This window comes from Myotis yumanensis, unplaced genomic scaffold (genome assembly GCF_028538775.1).
Source record: "Myotis yumanensis isolate MYYU_CA2020_CCGP unplaced genomic scaffold, mMyoYum1.0.hap1 SCAF_4, whole genome shotgun sequence".
NCBI classification, from domain to species: domain Eukaryota; kingdom Metazoa; phylum Chordata; class Mammalia; order Chiroptera; family Vespertilionidae; genus Myotis; species Myotis yumanensis.
In genome coordinates this window covers 26,302,572-26,319,100 of record NW_027223755.1, presented here as the reverse complement: position 1 = coordinate 26,319,100, position 16,529 = coordinate 26,302,572, and the positions used below count along the sequence as shown (strand labels likewise).

The window sequence follows — 16,529 nt, the reverse complement described above, 5'->3', positions numbered from 1 at the left end:
AGACCAGGGTCCTCTCAGCCCCTTTGTACTATCCTTGGGCATGAAAATTTGGGATGTTAAAACTGCCTCTGTACTTGCCTGGAATGTAGCAGGTACCTCCTATTCACTCAGTACTCGATTTCAGTTGCAATCTAGTCTAGGTTGCTAATTTGTCTGCTCTATGTAGTTACCGCCCCAGTATTTTGTACTCCAGAGCAAAGGTGTTTGTAATATAACCAGTTGATTCCTTGGTTGGGTGTTGAATGGGTATGCAAGAGGAGCAAGAGGAAGCTATCCTTCCCACTTTGGAATCTGATGATGGAAAAGATGCTCATTCTTTTGAGTAGAGTAGGGTGGACACGGAGAGCAGCATTGTGGGGGGCACTGCTGACCCCTCCTCTTATTTGCATCTTCCACTACCTCGGGGACTGTCCTTTCTTCTTGGGGCTCGGTTGCCCAACTTAAGACACAGTTGGTATATTCCATCATTTCTGAGCTCCTTCCCAGCTCTAACACTCAGCCTCCTTTTTTCCAATACTCTGTAAACTGGATAGAGGAGCAACCACACAAAGAAACAGAACTTCATTCAAACTTGAATCTAATGATTTTCCTTTTCCCTTTTATGACCTGAAGTCTGTCATTTGAGTTTATGGGATGCAAACACCCTCCATGGTCTACAGAAAGAAAAACCTCAGAAGAAGGATTTTTGCTGAAACAGGGAATTGTTGAGGCTGTTTTGAACAGTGAGGTCAAATTCTTTGGTCTCTGTGTCCCTCATAATTTTGTTTTCCCTGTCTCCCCGTGTAAATGAAAGCTCTGTAGATCTTACTGATTCTTCCTAAGATAACAACTGATGACAGGATAGTGAGACAGGAAAATCTGGTAAAAATAGCATGTTGGCCCCCTAATAATAAAAATTCACATACCTCTGGCTTCTCACAGTCCATAAAATTAGCACCCACAGTGCTTCCTTTGTGGGGAGCTTTTGATGTCCTTCAATTTGGCTTGGTGTGATTCAGAGAAGAAATGCTGCGTTTAAAGATGAAAACAGCTCAGTGCCTGTGTCTGTCTCATTATAAATCTCTCCGTCAGTCTCACACGTCCACAAAGTGGTTTGCCTTTTGAGGCTGAACAAATGAAGTAACAGTCAAGGTACAGCTTCCAAGTGCTGACGGCAAAAGCCTGCAATCCCCATCCAGGTCTCCTGTTTTCTGAAGTCTGCCCCTGTCCTTGCCAACCAGTGGTCAGTAATGGTCTCTCAGTTCTAAAGTGAAAATCAGGGCCAATTCCAAGCATTGCCACCAGAACATCCCGCAAATAGACCATGGTGGAGGGAATGAGTGGGTGTCTGGCCCCTCGCTATTCTAATGTGCTTACTAATGAACTTTAGGTGGATGTGGAGACAAAGTGCATTGCTCTGGAAGGTAGAGCATGTGAGCAGATGCTATCTGTTTGTCCAATAATTCTGGCTATATCGACACCATTCACTTGCACATTTGGTTACCAAGATCATTGGCAGGGCTAGTTTTCTGCCTCTGTACTTGCCTGGAATGTAGCAGGTACCATTTGACGCTGATGAAATGTCCTTTGACACAGACCAATAATGCATTCCAAATCAGCAGATAGGGAAGGCAGGTGAAGGGCCTCTGGCCATCTGCCAGATGGGCTCATAAAAGCAGTTTCTCTCCTTCCTCATCCTCCCACGTTCTCTGACCTCCACTGCTGTGCTGTCAGCTTACAGTTCTGCCAGGCCCTCTTTAAGTTAACTTACTGTTTCCCAATGGAAAAAGCAGACTTTCAAACTAGCATCTGTTTATTGTTGGATCAGCATTGTTATCTTTAAAACATTTCATGTAGAAGAAAAGTGTGGTAGAAATAGAACAATCGATGCTGTCTTGAAAATTCAAAGAGAATAAGCAGAAAGATAAAACAACTGAAACTGAAGTCTACAATGAAATTAGCAGTTACTTGCCCTCTGAGTGACTCCCTGATGTGAGTCTGTGACACCCCTGGCTGGCTCAGCCGGCAGCAGAGCGGGCACTGGTCCATGCCAAGAGGGTTGGCCTCTGAATCGGAGGGTAGTTACAGCATGTGGCTGTCTGGGTGGTGCTTCATGACAGGGTATCTTACTAAAGCCAAACACTCTGGTTGGAAATTTGCATTTTTCAAAGGAAACTTTAAATAACCAAAACCAAAATGTTAGTATTATTTTAATGTAGAGGGGAAAGTCATTTTATTTAGAAATGACTAATGCCTGTGACAAATAGTGATATTGAATCTTGAACTAGTGGTGCCAGGAAACCCTGCCTCAAATGTTGAGTGACAGCAGTCAAGTCCATCACCTCTCCCAGCAGCCCTCTCTAAAAGAGCGCCCGACAAGGGCTATCCTGGGCCAGGGAAGCACAGACGATGGCTGGATGGCTGAGTCTTCTTGATCTGGGTAATTCCAGCTGCCTGCTTTGTTCTAGCTGGCAGGCAGACAGGAAGAACAGAACAAAGTGGGGCAAGTGGGGCCCCTGGTTCGCTACTGAACACACCTGGCATCTGCTCTTGGAACCCTCAGAAAGCATGGGAGTTTGTGTGGATGTTGACTCTATCATGAGCTGAAATTAAGACCTTTCCCCAGAGCTCTGCCTGTGAAAGGAAACAGACACTTGGCGTTTCCATATGCTCTGCGAACGATCTTGGTTCAGGAGGAGTTCTTAATGACGGGCAGTTAACAGAAGGGCAGAGAATGGATAGACCCAGTTGGAACAGCTTAAGATGATGGAGACAGAGGACTTAACGAGGGTGGTGAGAAAAGGCTGAGCGCAGCCAAGACGGCTTTGCAGCCCCTGTGTGGACACAGCAATTAGAATTTACAGGTCTGCAGGGCTGAGAGAGCAAACACAAGAAATGGGAGAAAACATAAAAGCAACAGGAAGCAACTGAGAAGCTCCAAAGGCAGAAGCATCACAGCCAAGAGGCTGAAAACCTAAGTTTCCTAGCAAGGAAGGAGGCATAATTTACATGATTTAACATGAAATAAAAGACAGTCATTTTATTGACCTTAAAAAATGGAAGCATTTCCACAGTTGAAATGGAACAATTCCTATAAGCCCAACATTGTTTGTTTTTTTATGAGAATAAGACGTTGTATTATTGGGATTTTTTGTAATTGTCTTAGACTCATAATAATAGAATTTCTTCAGGAGCAACCTTGGTATAAAATAGTTCAAGACTTCTACAAATGAAAGTAAGTAAAAATGTCATGGCACAACTCAGCCTAAAGGTGCAAGGGACCCGGCAGGGCTGCCGCATAGCTGGAGGGAGGTCACTGCTGCTTCCCATCCAGAAGTGTCACCGTCTTTCCTCTCCTTCCACCACTGACTTGTCCTGAGAACTTTCACAAGAGCCAAAAAACTGGCTCTGAAAATGGGGCCCATTTGAGAACTTGAAGAATGGCCCCGCCATTCTGCTCTTGGCAGAACAACACACGTGGAGCTGGCTCAGCCTTGGTGGTCAGGGTGCTCCTATAACATGGACCCTGATCCTTCTGCCTGATTCCTTTTTTAGAAATCATATACCGTGGTCCATATGTGAAATTAGAGACTCTGAAAATGTTTACAAAAGCTTTGTAGTATAGGAAAAATGCTTGTTCTAGACATTGAATTGTCAAAATGCTGAATGTAAAGGTTGTATATACTGTGTGTCCTCAATCATGTTACAAAGTAGAGAGAGAGAGAGCATGCACCGGAAGTGAATGTGCAGGACTAAGTGCAATGGTTATCTCTGTGTGTTTCTATCTTTCTCTTGATGGTTTTCTCTGTATAACTCGGGTTCCCACACTTCAGTCCTCACAAAACGTCTCCCAATGGTATGAGTGTCTCTGACCAAGTGTTCCAACTACTGCTTTGGGTCCTCAGCCCTAGTGTGACTTTGGGGGGAGAGGATGCAGAGTCATGACGCCCAAGGATGAATGGGGACATCGTCACAAATCCTCCATTTTACCTCAAGACTCAGGAGAAAATCACTGTTATATTAATTCTTACTCAGAAATGCTGAAGAACTGCAAAGTGGAGGCTTCATTTGGAATCTGATTCAAACACGAAGATTAAATTAAACTATGACATTTATGACACAATTGGGATTGGAACTCTGAATATATAGTGATATAAGATCATTGTCAATTTTTTAGATGTAATAGTTTTGTGGTTATATTAAAAAACAAAGAATCTGTATCTTTTGGAGATGCATACTGAAGTATTTATAGGTTGGAATTTGCTTCAAAATGCTATGGGGGTAGAGCATAAGTTGATAATTGTTGAAGTTGGGTGAATGGGACACAGAGGGCCTTTACTTTTGTATATGTTTAAAATTTTCCATTTTTTAAAAAGAAGCTAGAGCAGTGGTTCTCAACCTTCTGGCCCTTTAAATATAGTTCCTCATGTTGTGACCCAACCATAAAATTATTTTCATTGCTACTTCATAACTGTAATGTTGCTACTGTTATGAATCGTAATGTAAATATCTGATATGCAGTATGGTCTTGGGCGACCCCTGTGAAAGGTCTTTCGACCGCCAAAGGGGTCGCGACCCACAGGTTGAGAACCACTGAGCTAGAGGGGAAAACAGAAAAATTGTGTTAAAGAAAGTTATTTCCCAGTACAGGTGACCTTGAAAGCCAGGGCGGGGGGAAGAATGACAATTAGGAAAGCTAATCAGAAAGTGAGAAGCATCTGTGATCAGGGTGACCTCTAAAAATAACTCTGCACATGTAGACTGTAGGTGAGCAATAATGTCAGTGGCTTCCTGGACAGACATGCCCTCCCCTCAGGAAGAGGTGGCACTGTCCCTCACTGTAGGTCTCTCTGTCCCTTCCCAGTTGGTCCGTGGGGAACTGGAGTACCTGCAGCAGGACGTGTGGTGGAGGGACACAGAGCCGAGTGGTCCAGTGCACGCAGCGAGCCCATTACAGAGCAGAGCGGGTCTCGGCCAGCCTGTGCCCACAGCCTGTCCCTGCCAGCCGACAGGCCTGCCGCCCTCAGAGCTGCCCGCCCACTTGGAGTGCTGGGCCCTGGGCAGAGGTACCTTGGGCAGGGTTGATATGGGGGTGGTGGCAGCAGGGCCCCTCTTATGCAACACAGAGCTGGGTTTTCACCAGGCCTTGCAGGGCCTGTGGCCTAAGGTCTCCCCCCCCCCCCCCCCCCGCCACTCCCTACCCTACCCCCAGCAAGGTCTGAGCATTCCTTGCTGGGATCTGAGGCTTACTCTCCCTGTGCAGTGCTCTCGAACCTGCGGGAAGGGATGGAGGAAGAGGTCCGTGACCTGTAAGAGCACCAACCCCTCAGCCAGAGCGCAGCTGCTGCCTGACGCCCTCTGCAGCTCAGAGCCCAAGCCCAGGACCCACGAAGCCTGTCCACTTAAGCGCTGCTACAAGCACAAGAAGCTGCAGTGGCTTGTGTCTGCCTGGTCCCAGGTAGGTGCGCCTGGTCTCAGATAGATGCACCTGGTCCAGACAGAAGAAGGTTGACCAGCTCTCCCCTTGTGGCCATATCTCTTCATCTGGTTTCACTGCTTCCCTCTCCTCCCCCCTTCTCCTCCTCCCCTTTTTGCTCCAACTCTGCACCCCCATTCAGGCCACCATCTGGGCTTCAGCCAACATTAAGGTACTCCATTCCTAGACATATCCTTTAGTTTCCGTGGGTGTTGTGGAAACACAGACAGACAGACCGAGTATAATCTGTGGGCATCCAGGTGGGCAGTCCTCCTCCTGAATATTTAACAGTGTCCTTAAGCAGTGCATCCACAAGGTCATCACACAGTTGGTGCTAAGATGAGGATGAGTGGGTGAATGGGATACAAGTGAGAGAGTAGGGGACATTCATCATGCTCACAGTGAGGTCATGGGGACCCACCTAACCCCAGAACAGCTGCAGCCATTTCCCAGGAAAGGCTTACACAACACAGAGCCAGAGGAGAGTGGGTTACCGTGGGAAAGTTAGAGGACCCGGACTGTTTTCAGAGACCAGTGTCCATGGACAGTTCTTATATTAGAGAAGACACTGCTCGTGTTGGGTTTGCTGGAATCAAAGCCTTGTGCTGCTGAAGTCCAGAAGCCCCCTTATTTGCATTATTTGAGGACTGTCCTGGCCCTACTATGCTGGGACTAACAGAAGTTTGGAGTGCTGAAGGCTTTATGACTAGCTTTGGCCCAATTGAGGGCTGGGACAGCCTGTGAGGGCGCAGACAGAGCTGCCGCCTCTGCCCAGCACAGCCTCCCACACTAGGGAGAGGGCATTGGGACAGGTGTGGGGGCTGCCTGAGGGGCATGCCAGGGCTCCTTAATCATGCTGTGGTGTGCGTCAACTCAGAGGTGGTGTCAATAAACCCTGGAAGGACACCAGAAAGCTAACATGGTGCAGAATGACAGTAGCACCCCACCACGTGGAAACCCGTGGGAACGGGCATTGAGAGACCTCCTCCATAATCCCAGAGCTGTCTGTCTGCATTTCCACAGCACCTGTGAAAGGAAAGCCCCTAGATCCTGACCCCAAGTGCCTCTGGGACAGACAGAGTCTCTTCCCAGCCCACACCTGGACTGATGCCTTCATCAGGGTGGGGCATGAATCAATAAAAGGGTGGCTGTGCCAACCAGGGCTTTTAATCCCATTCAGACACTGTTTCAGTTTGCTACTGAAAAGTAAAAACACAGTCATTCACTGAAGCAAATGCCATGGTTAAGGGAGAACTCCGATTCTCTCACCTGGGACACAAGAATGTCGGCATCTCCTAGGACTGAACCATACTCCTTAGGAGGCTGAGTGCATTGGAGGGAAGTGACTGGGGCTGTATAATCTGTGGGTGTCCAGGTGGGTAGTCCTCCCCCTGAACATTTAACACACACACACATACAGAGAGAGAGAGAGAGAGAGAGAGAGAGAGAGGAGGGGAGGGCAGTGCCTCTCTTTGGCATAGCCATAGGAGGCAACTGAGTAGTCTCCAAGTTCTGCCTCCATTTTGGCATCAGGACACCCACAAAGCACACCTGTAAGCCACACCTGAACTCAAAGAGTGTGAAGCCAGAACCTAGACAGGTAAGGCCAACCAGGCTCCTCGTATGCAACCTGCAGACACTGCAGAGTAGATGGAATCACCCAGAAGGCTCAGCATCACCCACTCCTCTACCGCAGGCCAGCAACTTCAGACTCTGGGATCACTCTCCCGAGACCCTCTGAGCCCGGCCAGCCCTCTGGTACAACAGTGTGCCTTGGGCTTTTGTGTCCTCCCTGCACAACCTGCAGTTGCTGCCTCTGCCTAGCCCGCTGGTTTGCCCAGGACCCATTCTGCACGTGCCAAGTTTCCCACAGCAGTGACAGCTCAGGCTTGGAGCACCCCTCCATGGGGATCAAGTGGACTGGCTCCTGTGCACTTGCTGTCTTCATGGGGAGCACTGGGCTTTCTGGGGAAAATTTTTGAGCCCTGGGTTTCTTCTGCCTGCCCCTGCTTTAAGGTCCAGCTTCACACTGCAGTCAGTGTTAACCCATGGATCTCTGTGGTTCACCTCATGTCCTGTGAATTAAATTTCAGTGCACTCTAATATCAGTTACAGCTCAACATTTTGATTTCCCAGTGAAATGATTACTTCAGAATCACTCCTTCCATAGTTTTGATTGCCTTGCTCCTACTTACGCCCCCAAACTCTAGGCCACTGTGGTCTTAAGATATTCCTTAAAAAAAATAAAAAGTTTCTTGATTTTTAGAGAGAGAGGAAGGGAGAAGAGAGAAACATCAATGTGAGAGGGATACATTAATTGATTGCCTCCTGCTCACCCCCTACCCGTTACTGAGCCTACAACCTAGGCATGTGCCCTGACTGGGAATCGAACCAATGACTTTTCGTTGCTCAGGTCAATGCCCCACCAACTGAGCCACACTGGCCAGAGCCCACCTTTTTTAGCGATAGAATCAGTAATGCCTTTGAAATGCCAATAAAGTTCATTGAATGTTTACACTCCTGTAAAACTTCAAGCTGATATAATCAGGAGATGGTTTGACTCAATTATTTTGTAAGAGACAGCCGCCACAGAAGAAATATTTTTCATTCACATCTTTTGTTTACTTTTATTTTTAGTGCTCTGTTACGTGTGAAAGGGGAACACAGAAACGATTCTTAAGATGTGCTGAAAAGTACATTTCTGGGAAGTACCGGGAGCTGACCTCAAAGAAGTGCTTGCATTTGCCACAGCCTGACCTGGAGCTGGAACGTGCCTGCGCCCAGTTCCCCTGCCCCAAGCACCCTTTGTTTGCTGCCACAGGCCCCCCGCGGGCCACCTGGTTTGCCTCGCCCTGGTCTCAGGTAGGGGCCCTGCTTCCCACCTTGGCAGCTGGCTCAGGCAGGGATTTTCTCAGAGGGTATCCGAGCCCACTTAGCAGCTCCTGACCTCCTCTCCATGGTATGTGCAGGTGCCTGAGTTTCTTGGTGCCTGTGGCTTTCTGAAGAGGGTGCTCTACAAAAGCTGCAGAATCTTTTAGGGCACATGTTCTTTGCTCTTAACAGTCACCCAGTTAAGCATTGGAAAATGTCATGTTTGGGGTAAACGGTAGGCAGAATTCTCAGAGGTGAGTGAATGAGGAAGAAATTGGGAATAAGTAGGTGGTTGTGAGATTATACTAGGTTTATTACAAATTAAGTGAGAATAGGGGTCAAGACAGCCTGGAATGTCGTGTCCTGCCTGGGACTTCAGACTCGGGCAGCCCAGACCCAGAGAGGTACACAGGGTGCTCTTGGGGCCTTTGGTGTGCCCAGCTCCCTGCCCCTACCACACTCCCTTCACATCTAAGGAGAATTAGGCTATTATTCTTGTTAACTCACCCTCCTTCCTCACCCTGTTTTCTGCCTAGGGCTCCTGGCAGCCCTCACACTGCTGAGCTCTGTCCCTTTTCTGCCTGTAGTTCTGCTCCTCTGCCCTTAGTTTTGGATTCCTCCATGTCCAATGGCCACGTCCTCACTCCTCTGGCTCCTGCTGCTATTTCTGTCTCAGCTCTGTGGAGTTGACCCTCACCAGTGGGGTTCCAGGGGCTGACCCTGCCTAACCCATCCCAGCTGGCCAAACCTGGGGCACCTGCACTACTTGCTTCTGCCCAGGAGGGGGCGCTTTGATTTTTTTTTTTTTTTTTTCAGTCACTGCAGGGAGGGGAAGGGAACATATTTTTGTCTTTCTAATCTGTTGACCAGTGGGCCAGCCTTCTTTGCAGAGTGGAGGGCCCATCTCTGACTTTGTCCTTTCCAAAGAGATGAAGGTGGAGGAAGAGTGATGTAGTGTGCAGTGGTGACCAGCCTGTGTGTGCCCCTGTGCCAGACCCATCTTATAGAGGGTCCTCAAAATCATAGTCTTACACCCTGGGAAGCACTCTTGGATTCTCTGCTGAGAGCCTCAGTGCCATGGGCAGCAATAAAGGCAGTAACAAGGACGAACACCTGCTCGGAGCCATGCCCCTCCCACCGCTGGCACTGTGCTAGGCATTGTGGGACTCCTAACTCATTTGTCCCTCCCAGCGGCACTATGAGGGAGGTAACACTATCACCCCCATTTTACAGACGAACAAATTGAGGCATAGAGACTCTGGTGTCAATTTCAGCTCACAGTCACCATGTACCTCTCCATGGTCCTGACAGCTCAGCTTGGTCCCGGGGACACCTACTCTATCTCACCTCCACTCTGGGCAGCAGAACACAGACCTAGTCAGAGCTCATGGTCCTCATGGGCACATGGCAGAATGTAGGCTTTTAAAAGGCAAATGATGTCATGCATGACCACAAACTTGTGGTTTTCCACCTTATAATCACCTTGGTCCTTGACCAGGATGTCAGAACCCTATCAGGTAACATTTCCACCAACACATCCAAGTTCAAATCCTAAATTTATCAGAAACACAGGAGTGTTGCACCACCAAATTGTCACAACACATGTATGTACTCAGGTCCCCCAAGCTGGGCCTTCGATGACTCTAGCAGCTGATCCCAAATAGCACTGGGCTGGTGTCTGTCTTTTGTCACTTCCAAAGGAACTTCCACGGGTCTTTGTCTTTCTCCAAAAATATTTCTCAGAATATCTACTCAATGCCTGGTGCCATAGAAACGACCCAGCTGGCAGCGTTATCACAGCTTTCCCTGCCCCCACAGTTGTTCTTGCCTGAACAGTGTCTGCTTGTCCTATCTGCCCATTTGCCCACTCACTCACTCATCATGCCAAACTCTCCCTGAGAGCCTGCACTGGACACTGAATGGGGATGGCTCTGAGCTCTCAGCATAACTCACCCATCCCACTATTAGTTGGGGTAACATCCAGGTAATGTGCCCTACACCCCAAGTTCACCGAGGGGAAAGCTCTGGGGTCCTGTACTGGAAGGAAGCATGTAGAGAAAGTAGACTCTGGAGGGGAGACCCCTCCCATGCTGAATCATGCTCTGTCCTCCCTCTAGCCTAATGACCGGCAGAAATCAAGGCTGCCCACTTGAACATGAGCTGCTAGAAAACAGATATGGTCACAAAACAACCATTAAGACTGATGTTTGCCCAGAGATAGCTTTGTGACAGATGTTATCCCAAGTGTTTTATATGTGCATTTTATACAATTGTATTTGTGTATATACATTCATACATTATATGTATGTTTGCGTGTATAGAAACTCTCTCTCTCTCTCTCTCTCTCTATATATATATATATATATATATATATATATATATGACCTACCAGGGTATTCGGGGGGAATGTTTGTTGAATGTAAGAATGTTAAAGAAAAAACAAATTCAATGAGTGGGTCAGGGCAGCCACTTCTCATCCTTATTTAAAGATATTTCTCTCCCAGCACAGTCAAACCACACACTTTTCTCAGGGTTTTTGTTTACATTGTCCATTGACATTGTGAGCTCTATTCAGAGACCCATGTGTAGGGGTACAATCTTTAAAATCCAAAGACAATGCTTGCTTGCCAACCACCCATTTCCCTCTGCTTCTATGACTAAATTTAAAACAAACACCCATCTCACATGGCTGGTGTATGACAGGCACATGTGTATGTGTGTGTGAGTGTGTGTGTGTGTGTGTAGAGAGAGAGAGAGAGAGAGAGAGAGAATGTGGCCAGACAAGTTCATTAAGAATTATCTGTGGTTTACTTCAGAGTCACACTTCTGTGTCCCCATCCCCACAGAAACCAGTAACTAAGTTTGATTTGTGTAAGAATTCCTGCTATTGATCTGAGTGGGAAACTCAAATGAACAAATGTGACAGAGCAAAAATCACACATAATTATTTTCTTTAAGTACAAAAGAAATATTTATCAGAACCAATTTAATCTATCATAGAATCTATTTTAATATTATCTAAATTTTTACTAGAATAAAATCAGTTCAAAACCCCCTCTAAATGATGTCCCCCTCCCAGCCATTGTGTCAGAGCTCTGGCTGTGTCTCTATGAGCCCAGATTTGACTATTTATCAGCCAGCTTCTTACAAAATTGTAATATCCCAGCCTGGCCACTGCCCCTCCTCTGCTTCCTCGGCCATAACTCCTGGTCCCAGGCTCTGAGTTCTGCAGAAGCAACCATTACCTCAGTCCTTGGGGAGGAAGAGGTACACCTTCCATAGACCTTTCATACTGACCTTGGCTTATGTTCCAGCTCCACTGTGGTTCTTGTTGTCTTCAAACTTGATAGATTTTTCATTTAGAAATGTATGAACTCCTCTCCAAAAGATATCCAAATTAGAAATAGTTTAATTTAAATTATTGGGGCAAGGGACATTTGAAGTGTATTATTTTTAAGCATTCCCTGCTTTAAATCCACAAGAGAATATCAATAGCTACAAACGTTTCCCTTTATTTTCTTCTGAGTCCACAGTCAGTCCAACAAGATGAAGCAGTGGATGGGCTAAGGAGTGGAATTGAGTTGTTCCTTTTTTTAATTTTTTTATTTATTGTCTAAAGTTGTACATATGTCTTGAGTTGTTTCTTGGGCAGGTATATGCTTACTCTGTCCCTAGAGAATTGTGAGTGGAGACAAATAGAAGTGTTTCCCCAAGATTATTGTCTCTCTGTTAGTAGGGAAACTAGATCCTGAAACAGGTTCCCCACCCTTTACCGGGCAGGCCACTCTGCTCAATTTGGAGACTAATAGGCAAATTTACAAAGAAGGGAGCAACACTCATCAGTATTTAATTTAAACCAAAACAAAAAGCCTAAAACATGTCTGTAATAGCTTTTACCAGTCTGAAATACTCAGCCTGTTTGTCTAATAAGTCACTTTTATCATATCCTGCCTAACATTTATTCAATGTGATTCATCTGTTATCTTCTGAGACTTTAACTTCTTGGGAATGATAACTCTTACGGCTGTGTTTGCCATAAGCCCTTGTAGCCAGAACTCTGGGACTCAGACTGTGGGAAATTGTCAGGCTGTGATGTATGGCCAGTGCCTGGCTGAACTTTGCCCCCAGACAGGTTTATTCTTGTAACAGTATAAAGATTGTGGTTCTATTGATTTCTGTTTATTTAAATGGCTTTGCTTTTCATCAAATTTAATGGCTTGTCACCTGGTAGGACTGATTTAAATTATTTGGGTCAATTTGGGCTTAGGGTGGTTCACATTCTAATTTGGTCTGGGAATGGCTTCAGTGGGAACACCTGTTGGACTGTCTGTCTGGCTGAAGGATGACAGTGACTGCTAAGGCCCACACAAAAGTTTCAGGCCTTTGACAGGATGACTTGTTAAAACATCTGACAAATATGGACTCTCTGCACCACTGTTCTTAAATTTAGATACAACTGAAGTCAGTCCGGAAAAGAGAAGTGGGTATTGGCTGATGCAATTCTGTCATCTAGAGCAGTGGCCGGACCTAGATAGAGCACCTGCAGCATCTTGGTTAGATATGCAGTGTCAACCGGTGACTATTGGTGTCCATTCAACACCCACGGGAATCCGCAATTTGGAGTGCAGAGAAGAAGGAAACTCTATTCAGTGCAAACAGCTCAGTTGTGATACAGTCTAGAGTTTGAGTTGCTTTCTTTTGGACAGATGGATTGCCACAGTTTGGGGTTCCCCTGTCTTTCTGAGCAACCCTCTCCTGATTTCTTACCTGCAGTAGATCTCAGATGACCCTGTCATATATTCTGTGTGTGTGCATCCAGCCAGCTAGTGGAAAATGCTCTAGTCATGCCATTGCATTCTCTAGCTCTGCTGTGCCATATACACCTTAAGGAACAGGGCCTCGGTGTCAAAGAACATTGCCCTTGGGAGGATGTAAATGCCATCACAAAATGAACCCAGGAAGCTGGTGTTGCCACTTCCAGGCATCCAGAGTCTGTGAACTTAGGGTGGAGAAGGGTCTTAGTGTTATCAAGCCTCTGTGGGAGTTGGCTTGTCGAGAGTACCAGAAAGATGGCTTTGTGGTGGCATCCATAAAGGGCACTGATTCCTTCATGCCAGACCCACAGCCTGGACAGGTCCAGGGAAAGATGCTGTATCCCCAGATGTGTACCAGTTTCCTGTGTCCATCAGCCCAGGGATGACTTAAGAACATTATAACTTCTGGGCACTTCTCCTCTCTGTCCATACCTGAGATTAATCCAAAATCTAGTCAGCCACCCACCATCATAGAGAGAGAGACACCTTGAGGAGTCTGGGTGGAGGGGGATGCTTGGAAGAGGAGAGTACCCTGAGAACTGAGCAGCCCTGGATGACTGACATGCATGTGTTTCTCACAGTGCACAGCTAGCTGTGGGGGTGGCGTGCAGACCAGGTCCGTGCAGTGCCTGGCAGGGGGCCAGCCGGCCGTGGGCTGCTTCATTCACCAGAAGCCCGAAGCCTCCCTGGCCTGCAACACTCATTTCTGCCCCATCGCAAAGAAGAAAGGTGAGTGCTGGGAGCCCCTAGGCTTGACCTTGGCATGTTGGCGGGGGCTGTCAAGTTTCTGGAGCCATTCCTTGGAGATCCTGAGGAAGTTGGGGTGCCACTGGTTAGAGAGCCCTAGAGTTCAGTTCTTGTCTCTGATACACCTTTTCTCTTTTCATCCACTCGCCTGTTTTCCCATGAAACAGTCCTCATTTCTCACACCTCCCTAGACATGACATCTATGGTGGTTAATTTTAACTGTAGCTTTAAGAAAGCATGATTTCTTTTCCTATATCAGTGCTATCCTCCTTATTCTTCAGGGACAAGTTACACAAAGGCCACCTTCTTCATCTTAAACTCCATCTCTGTGCACAGAGCCTCCAATGCCTTTGCAGAGATCAACAGTCTGTCTCTGGAGGCTTCTCAGAGAGGAGATGGAGCTGGGGAGAGCAAGTGGGTCAGCTCGATCAGAAAATTAATGGTTGACCTCCATCCACAGAGTGCCTGTGTCTCGGGTGGATGAGTGGTTGAGTGGGTGGGATTAACACAAAAAGAAGAAAGTTCAGTTTTGCTGGGACCTTCTAAGAAGGGCCTTATAAAAACAGCAGGTTACACGTGGCCCAATTTGACCTGAAGAGCTGCCATCCCTCAGCAGCTTCAAGACAATGACAAATTCACCTTGATTTGCCAGCAGAGTTACTAGCTATTAGCAGTGGACATGGCGTGGGGACACGGACTAAGGGGCGTTTGCTCGTTTCTAGATGCCGTCTGCAGAGACCACCTGCACTGGTGCTCCCTGGTGCCCCAGCATGGGATGTGCAGCCACCAGTTCTACGGCCAGCAGTGCTGCGAGACTTGCTCCAAATCCAACCTGTGAGGGTGGGGACCCCTCCCAGGGCCAGGGAAATGTCTGTTTTCAGCACCAACGAACTGTCCAGTTCACATGGGAATGCATCCAAAGATGGAAACTGGAAGAAAAACTGTTAGCTGTTAGGCTCTTTGTGCACAAGCGTGCACGTGTGGGGGTGTGTGGGGTCACCTGTGCACACACAAGCATATAGAGTCATGCTGTGTTGACACCTGGAGGAGGCAGCAGGGCTCGCTCTGCCGAACGGGAGCAGTGCTCCCTGCATGTGTATTACAGCTAAATCAAGTCTGAAAGACAGTGGAGCTGAACTTGCCTAATGCTAATAAATGTTTGGTGCTTTGTAAAAAGAAGAAAGGCCACGAAATTAGGAACAAGTACAAAATTCTGCTGCTAAGTGTGCCGGCCTTCCTCCCACCTCGGGGTCCCCTCCAGAGGTTAGGAGTAACCAGCTTCTGACCAGAACAAGCAGGCGGCCTGGACAGATCCTGGCTGTCTTCCCAGGGCCTTGCTTCATGCCCTAGCAACAGAGTTTCTCTTTGCAAGGACTTGGTGCTGTGACAAGAGCTGGTATTGTCTCTAAGGGGCACCTGCCTGCCCCGAGAGGTGGGATTCAGTCCTGCTTTCAGAGTTTGCCTCTGGAAACAGGAAAAATGAAATTCCTGCTAAGGTGCTCTATCTCTTACAGACTCGGGTGCTGGGGGAGAGGATTTTATATCTTAGGTTTTCTCTTTCGCAGTTATTTACAAGTGAGTGTCTCTATTTAAACTGTTTCTTAGTGCTTTTCGTTTTTAGATGACAGAATTACAGGTAATACCATGATTAGCGAATTGTTGCCTGCACCACAACCCTGCTGTCTTAGGAAGAGGTGTGGGTGGTTCTTCTCCAATGGATATGCCAACATGATAACCTTAGAAATCAGGTTTCATTTTTGTGCGTTGTGGGTTTTTAAACTGTTTTTCCATGAATGTTGGCTGTGTTTGTGAGGCCCATTCAGAGAGAAGGCACTAATTTCTCAGTGGGAAGCTGCCCCGCAGGCCCCAGCATCATCTGTCAGTGCGGGTGCTACTGTCATTCTCCCTTCCCGCCACGCAGCTGTGTTCAGAATGGGCATCTGGATATTTATATTTGCTGAAGTTTTATAATAAATTTTATATTGTACAGTGTGATTCTGACTGCTCACGATTCTTAACAAGAGATTAAGTTTAAGGAATTAGCTCACATGATTAAGGGGGCTGACATGTCCCATATCTGTAAGGCAGGTGGCAGTCTGTGCACCGACCATGGGCTGGGTGAGGTCACCTCCTCCAGCTGCTCGCTTCCCTGGAGCTCCGGGAATGGCTCACAGGCATGTGGCCCAGGCAGTTCCTGGAGTTGCCTGCTCCCACGTCCAGAGCCCTGCTCTGCCCACTCCCAGTGCTCCAGAAATAACTGGCTAGTGGGCAGTCTCTTTCCATCTGGCTCCATATGGGGGCCCAGAAAAGCTCATGGCTGGTTCAGTGAAACCAGAAAGGCCAGGGTGTAGTTGTCTTTACCGCCTAGTGTCCCTGCTTCCATAGGGAGGCCCCATATGACAGACAGCAGCAGTGGGGTATATATATGGCACGTAACCGGGAAGGGAATGAACCATCCAGAACAACAACACCATCCACCACACCTACCATGTGCCAGGCACTGTGCTTGCTTCTGTTCCAAACTAAACAAGGCCCCTTCCCTTCGGTCTGACTGTCTTTATACCATCTACCTGTGTGACCTTGGGCAAGTCACTTTACTTCTCTGGTTTTTGGATTTATCATCTATAAAGTAATTAGATCTT

General features: G+C 47.3%; 1 protein-coding gene across 1 annotated transcript in view; it reads left to right on the top strand.

Annotated features, from left to right (window-relative positions):
- ADAMTS16 (ADAM metallopeptidase with thrombospondin type 1 motif 16) overlaps positions 1 to 15,869 on the top strand; it is a 96,590-nt gene extending 80,721 nt beyond the window's left edge. The window contains exons 17-21 of the mRNA XM_070411440.1: positions 4,844 to 5,045; positions 5,243 to 5,437; positions 8,093 to 8,317; positions 13,722 to 13,869; positions 14,610 to 15,869. Of these exons, the coding sequence (XP_070267541.1) occupies positions 4,844 to 5,045; positions 5,243 to 5,437; positions 8,093 to 8,317; positions 13,722 to 13,869; positions 14,610 to 14,725 (886 nt within the window). The 3' untranslated portion in view covers positions 14,726 to 15,869. The remainder of the gene's footprint in view (positions 1 to 4,843; positions 5,046 to 5,242; positions 5,438 to 8,092; positions 8,318 to 13,721; positions 13,870 to 14,609) is intronic.
- Positions 15,870 to 16,529: the final 660 nt, after the last annotated feature.